Source organism: Gobio gobio (assembly GCF_949357685.1).
Source record: "Gobio gobio genome assembly, chromosome: 20".
Classification (NCBI taxonomy): domain Eukaryota; kingdom Metazoa; phylum Chordata; class Actinopteri; order Cypriniformes; family Gobionidae; genus Gobio; species Gobio gobio.
The window spans coordinates 23,177,293-23,184,985 of NC_137113.1; the positions used below are offsets into that span (position 1 = coordinate 23,177,293).

General features: G+C 38.2%; 1 protein-coding gene across 1 annotated transcript in view; it reads right to left on the reverse strand.

Moving 5' to 3' along the window:
- waca (WW domain containing adaptor with coiled-coil a) overlaps nucleotides 1-7,551 on the reverse strand; it is a 51,701-nt gene extending 44,150 nt beyond the window's left edge. The window contains exons 1-3 of the mRNA XM_079801745.1: nucleotides 7,314-7,551; nucleotides 7,100-7,133; nucleotides 6,144-6,327 (exon numbers count right to left, since the gene is read on the reverse strand). Of these exons, the coding sequence (XP_079657871.1) occupies nucleotides 6,144-6,327; nucleotides 7,100-7,133; nucleotides 7,314-7,354 (259 nt within the window). The 5' untranslated portion in view covers nucleotides 7,355-7,551. The remainder of the gene's footprint in view (nucleotides 1-6,143; nucleotides 6,328-7,099; nucleotides 7,134-7,313) is intronic.
- Between the last annotated feature and the right edge of the window lie 142 nt (nucleotides 7,552-7,693).

The window sequence follows — 7,693 nt, forward strand, 5'->3', positions numbered from 1 at the left end:
GATTTTCTGATCATATTTTTTTTCCAGGCACATTTGACCAATTCCAAACCACAGTAATCCTAATAACTACAATTGATTTAGTATTTAATAATGTCTAAGTGATATATAATTGTTCATGAAGGCTGGAAATGAAAATCACCTTATATTCAGGTGTGCAGAATTATTAGGCATGTTTTCTTTTACAGATAAATTGAGCCAAAAAATAGATTTAACTCAGACTGAAAAGTCAAAAAGTATTAAATGCCCATGAGAAGGATGCAATACTAATGCAATACTAGACATTGCAGTTAAGGCGTGACCATTGGACAGTGAAATGCTCGTTGGGTCAGCAGGATCTGACAAAAACATGTGGCGGAGAAAAGACACCTGTTAACTGCAAAAGAATTAAGAATTAAGGTGAAGAATTAAGGGTGAAACCATCAATACATGAAGAAGGCTTTTTTATAGGCTTTATAGGTTTTACAGGTTGAGAATGACTCTTGAAGGACCAGCACCACATCCTCTAGTACCACTGTTTGAAGAATTCATCTTCCAGAATCTGGCAGTACGTTTCGGGAGTTCATTTTAGTCCATCCTGAAGTCCGTTTTGCAGAGATGGACTAAAAATGAACTCCCAAAACGTACTGCCAGATTCTGGAAGATGAATTCTTCAAACAGTGGTACTAGAGGATGTGGTGCTGGTCCTTCAAGAGTCACTCTCAACCTATCTGTCCATAAAGCCTATAAAAAAACCTTCTTCATGTATTTTACAACACTTCAGCTTGTGATTCTTATCTAGTGTGGGTCATTTTTTAGGATTCTTTACCTAACTGAAGTCTCTGAGATCCTGACACCTTGCACTTCTGGAGACTCCAGGTAGGTTGCAGCTTTGGAAAATGGTGGCGCTGGAGACTAAAGGGTTCCTGATGGTTTCACCCTTAATTCTTCACCTTAATTCTTAATTCTTTTGCAGTTAACAGGTGTCTTTTCTTCACCACCTGTTTTTGTCAGATCCTGCTGACCCAACGAGCATTTCACTGTCCAATGGTCACGCCTTAACTGCAATGTCTAGTATTGCATTAGTATTGCATCCTTCTCATGGGCATTTAATACTTTTTGACTTTTCAGTCTGAGTTAAATCTCTTTTTTGGCTCAATTTATCTGTAAAAGAAAACATGCCTAATAATTCTGCACACCTGAATATAAGGTGATTTTCATTTCCAGCCTTCATGAACAATTATATATCACTTATATATTATTAAATACTAAATCAATAGTAGTTATTAGGATTACTGTGGTTTGGAATTGGTCAAATGTGCCTGGAAAAAAAATATGATCAGAAAATCAACGTGCCTAATAATTCTGCACTCCCTGTATATAGTAGGTGAAAAACAGTGTGTGACAAAAGTAGTATGTCCGAATTCACAGTACTGTAGGCATAAAGTACCCAGATGATCTACTCTTCTCTACCCTAAATAACACCTGCAGTTGATGATCACATAATAAATCTTCTAACTCAAGTCTATTAGCAATTCAGAAAAAATGGAGGGAAGAGCCCTTTCATATGACCCAGTCTCACCAAAACTTCCTGTGACCAAGAAATAACTCAACACAAACTGAACTCCTCTGCTTTCTTTTTCATCTGTCAGAAGCGACTATTTGACATGCATACACATGCACACACACAAAACTTTGGAGTGGTAGAACAAGTTGACAACAATTTCCATTAGCTGACATGTGTACATGGAATCAAGGAATTGCACTTTAGTAATTCAAGTCTATGCAGTAAAGTTTAGCTAGAACCTTTTTTTTAATGAGGAGTATTGGTTAGAAAAGCGGGTACACAGACTTGTGTTTTAGGAGTCAGTGTGATGGTTCTTTAGGCATATGACAAAAGTTCTTGGTTGATAAAATTAATCAGAATGCAATAATGTGGTCAATGGACTTTTTTTTTTTTTTTTTTAAATAGGCCAAAGTGGGAAGTGGTAGGTAATTCAAACTATCCGACTTCCATCAATATTTCATATTCACCTTAAACTCCATTTCATCCACTAGGCCTGAGTTTAAAAATTGCTTTCTTTTAACATACCAATATAGTTTCATATTTGCCCAGATAAAACTTTAATGTTGCTATCAGTTGTTGCATTAATAAAGCACTCATTATTTGTACAGAACCTCCCATCCAATAATCTCAAGCTTTGGGATTTTTGTTTCTTTTGATAAAAACAAATAAGCTTTCAAATTCTGTCAATTTAAATCAAAGTTCTAATAGTAATAAACGCAAATTAAAAATATGACGCTTTTTAATGTCACTAAGAGAACAATTTCTCATGTAATCATGTTTCAACTGCAGAAAGACATCAATAAAATGGTTTGTGAACATGTCACACAATGCTCAGTGCATTTTCCCCAGGAAAGTCATTAAATGTCCATAGCTTCTTAGTTAGAAGAGAGAAAAAAAGAGCACTAGAGAGAAACTTAACTAAAACTAGTGATGTCTTAGCGTTGAGAGATTTATTTAGACATACATTAATCATGAAAACTAGTTATGAAAGTCGCCGCTTAAATTATCATATTTCAACAACGAATTGTAGTAGAAGCTAAAAGGTGACGATACACGGGGCAACTTTTTAATCAATGTTGACATCAACGGGCAACCAGGGGCCTATACCATGAAGCCAGTTTAGCTGGCTAACCAGATATGTTTAAGCTTAGTTTGTGCCAATCCTGGGTTTTAGGTACCATTTAAGTGGTTTGGCTTAGCAGTGTTCATCTCCATAGTAACTTACGCTCCACGGCTAACGCAGGTTATGTTCTGAATAAGACATCTATGAAATCGGACCAATCAGCTGTGAGCAAAGTGAAACCTCTGATGCAATAAAGTCACTCCCTCTGTTACTACTCCAAATTAAAGGTCACTACATATCAAATGGTTTTTAAAGACCTGAAATAAATAAATGGCTTTTAACAATGCTTATTTATAATAATAATTTTGAATGATTTAGATTTAATTTATGTAATTATCATACCCATAATAAATTACACTTGTATCATTTTAGTTAATCAATCATTAATAGGCACTTAGTTAAAAATGAATATAAATAGCCTATATACAGGTTATACCATACATAACATAAGCTTTCAAATAAATAAATCTATACAAATTACTACCTACATGTGAGCTTAAATGCTTTCAAAGAGAGCTCTTTTCTTCTTGTGTAAATTTGTTTAAATTCTTAATATTTTTCAATCATTTAATATTCTGCAGAAGAGGGAAATGAATCTCAGTTTCACTGATCCACAGCATGTGATTGGCTGTTCACTACTGATGTCACAGCTAAACTCAGGATCAAAGCCTGAGTTGACAGAGAAAGCTGATGATCAGCATCATGGGACCAACAAAGCCTGAATAGATTGGTTTGGTTTTGTCAACACAAAACTAATCCTGAAACCCTGACTTAAACTACAATTATGGTACAGGCCCCAGGTGAGAAACAGGGCCCACGACCGATCTCAAGAAATGTGTCACCTATTCTCAACGGGAAAGTGCCCAAGCAACATCACTCGGCAACATTGCTCAAAAAGTTGCCAAGCAACATCACTCGGCAACTTTTTGAGCATTGATACGAGGCAATGTTGCCGTCAATGGGCAACCGGGTAAGACACAGGGCCCATGACCGATCTAAAGTATCCAGATAGAAATTTGTTGCCCATTCCCAATGGGAAAGTGGCCAAGCAACATTGCTCAAAAAAGTTGTCCCATGTATCATCACCTTCAGGGCTATGTTCACACTGTCAGAGCAAATCAAATTATTTGTGCATCTGATTGCAATCTTATCTCGATTATTGACCGTCCACACTGAGTATCGCAACTGTTCCAATCCGATTTGTGTCCCGTGGCACGCTTTCATTTGCATGTTTTTTATGGCATTGCATTAGTAGGTATACGCCAAAAACAACAGCTGCAACCTGGAAGGGTTTTCAATACAGATGTTGTCTTATTTACAACATGACAAAGACTATGTTTACATGTGCACCAATAATGCGACTATTTATACTAATCAGAGTAAGGTCTTAAATCTCAGTAAGATTTTTACATGTCATGAGCAGAACTCTTCACTCCAGTTTGAATGCAATTTTCATTATTCGCTAACAAGTATGGTTATACCAGACAGTATGCATGTTACCGGCCATTGTGTTAATCTACTCACAACAAATTCAGAATACATTTTTATGGACGTAGCTTACTGGATATTATTCAGCGCCGTGATGACCATCGCAATGCCTGGTTTGCCTGCTGCCGTCGTGTTCTTCACACCGTCTAGATGAAGATACGGAGCAGAGACTGCGCAGCGAGTTGTGTTGAGAGAGTTTAGTGATTTGGAGAAGAGAAAACTTCAGAATAATGTCACAAAGTTCATTCATGACGTTGTGTGAACAACACACAGTATCCATGTACGTCCGTGCACATGCGCACTTTGGTCAGAATGGTAATAATCTGATTAAGGTGTTTACATGCCTGTTTATTGCGATTAAAATCGGCGTACGCCACCTAGTTTAATGCGACTATGGTTACTACAATTATGAGCTTAATCTCATTAGTTTGGTTGAAGTATTACGTTTACATGAGGTAAAGTTTAATCGCAATTTGTCAAAATCCTATTATAAATCGCATTATGAGGGAGCATGTAAATGCAGTCAATGTGTAGCCGCCGCGCTGGACTACTGCGTCTTCTTAGGCAGCGGCAGAAAAGCAGCAAGCTGGTATGTGTGGCTTTATTCCGTGCCGTCTTAAAATTCAACGTCTCTATTGTAATTTTCTACTCGACCAGCACTTTGTAACAACACAACCATGTTTCTGCAGCAAATTTCAGCATGTTTCCTATAACAACATCCGACACGTTAACGTTTTATGTGCGGTGAGAAAGTGACAAACCATGCGATATCCGATTAGAGTTCAGACTGAAACAGATTTCCAGAAATGTGATTTGAATAAGATTTCAAGCCACATATGAACTGCCTGATCTGCAATTAAAAGACTGAATAAAACTGTGTGGTGATCATTTTATCTAAATATAAATAGCAATTGAATTTAATAATTTGGGCTTTTTAATCCATTTTGTCAACTTTAACCTTTAATATTATAGTAATGGACCATTTTAATGGTTTCCCTAACGTCATGATCCAGCCCTACCATCCACTACAGCACGATATAATTGTGTACATGACATACAGCACAATATGACATGGGTCAGCTTTAACTGCCAGACTTGACCTATGTAGCAGATCTGGTAAATATGAATGACAGATGCAAAGCTTTTACACCACCAATATTCATAAGATGCACTAACAATAATGAAAAAAAAATCCAACGGCACACAGCCAGCAGGAAATGAAGTAGATTTATCGCTTTTGTCCACGGCTGAACAAGTAATACACATGCACATGTCGTCACCACTTTCACAAATGTGTTTTTTGAGTTTATACTGAGACGATTATGGTATCATTTTCAAAAACGTGCACTTTGAAACCAGTTTTCAGGCCCACAAAACGGCATGGTCATCTAAATGAACGGCCAAAACAAAGTACAAAGTTTCAGTTTTTAGTTGAAACGGTGTTGCGTAAACTGCCCCTCACTATCTAAAAGATGATCATTTAAAAGATGGAAGCCAATGGCCAAAACTGTTTGGTTCCCAATATTCTTCTTTTGTGCTCTACAGATGAAAGAAAAATGTTCAGGCATGGTACACGATGAGAGTGAGTAATTCATGACAGAATTACTATCATAAATATGTCAAAAATAAAAGTCACACTGATTTTGTTCATTTTAACCAACTGAACAAGAAAAAGGGAATTCTGCATGATAATTTCATTAGTGATATGAAGCCAAGCCTTCTCCTGTCAGAAATGGCATCATTCATAAAGTAGGGCTGCAGGGTGCATGTAAACAATTGAAACAGGTGCCACGTCAGGAAGTGTGATATCATTTAATGTCTGTTTACTACAAAGACAGCAATCTGTTCAGCTTATGCACAAGATGTTTGATTAGTGTTTACAACAATTATGTACATTAAAATGTACAACATAGATCTAGGCACCTGTGTCAGCCTCAGATCTGTGCCTCTTAACAAATTATCAATATGACTTACAGTCTCCCATCTTACCTCCTTCTCTGTCTCTCCCCCGGTGTGGATGGATGGCTTTTGCTCTGCCATGGCCAGTGCCGTCCATGTGTTTATTTTCTGGACTGTCTGACCGCCGCAACATCTTGCATGGTGGAGTGGTGTCGTTGTCACGCATCTTCTCATGTCTGTGATCGGGGTGACTCTTGGATGAGTACTTAAGAGTCTGTCAAAACATGACATTGTACATTGAACTGCTGCACATTTACTCTCTGACATGCAAGTACTCGAGAGCTGGTTTATAGCTGATCTACGATGGACATTAGCTAGCTGACTAGCTTGTCCAGAATGGTTAACCAGTTACTGACCATCATCTAACATGTTCCACAACACTATAATACTTCACAGCAGCATGTTTGTGTCATAACGTACTTTGCACGTCACTGCAAGCACAGAAAAGCATATAAACATCTTTCACCCAGTATTACATATCATTAAACATCTCTTGATGGTCTACCCAATAATTACACTCGTTTTATTGGAAATTTTGTTGCATTCACTCACTTGCAAGTCGCAACTATCAAGACGACTGTTTATAAACAACCTCGAACCCTTACATTCGTATTTACGTATATAGCTGTTTCTCTAAAGTAACATAATTTAGACATTGAATTGATGATAATACACGTTATTATATTAGTAATTTATAAGTAAATCGCTGTGACATAGAGGCCTGATGTAGCCGCTAGCAAGCTAATGTTAGCCTGTTAAAGTCGCTAGCACCCTGAGCGCATTTAAAACGTGATAAATTCGACGGGCAGGCGACTTATGACAGCACAAATTTATGTTCGCAGTGTAATGTAAATGTGTGTGTCGTTTTAAGCCGAACCCGGGGAGAATAAGGCACTTTTCGGTGTGTTTTGCGCACAGAGGCCTAAACTGCTTCAAAAGCCTGCACTAGATTTACCCCATTTTAATCTTATTTGTTTCAGATCTACCTGATAGGGCTGAGAATCCCTTCGGTCGGTGCACCTACAAAATAAAACAAGAAAAAGAGACAGAGGAATGGTTAGAAACCGATCTTCACGAACAGTGGCAGAATTGCAACAGCTGAATCGGCTTCCTTAAGTTTCTACTTATTTTGGTTTGGCTAAAAATGGCGGATTGTCAAAGCGGAGAAGGAAAATCGGAGTATAAAACAGAGCTCTTTACCCATCGCCGAGTCTTGGTTGTTTCCTTGCATACATTACCATCAATGCCGTGTTAGTGTGTGTGAAGCAGATGTGAAAGATGGGCGGCTTATTTTGATTTTGGAGTGGGCTATCGACGACCCAATCGCGTATTATTTTAATCGTTCTGGCTATTGGAGTCGCTCTTCGCCTCTGCTAGTCAGTAGAGCGCCCTCGGTCCATCTCCCACTCACACATACACCAAAACTCTGCCCCTATCTACAGAACAGCGAAGCTCAGCCTTCCTCACACACCTCAATCCGGGTTATTTCGAAGCTCGCTTCGGCTCGACTCGGCTACTCTCGGGTCATTTCGGCCACTGGTTGAACTGATCCTAAGCAGTGAGTGAGGTAGGGATCTGCG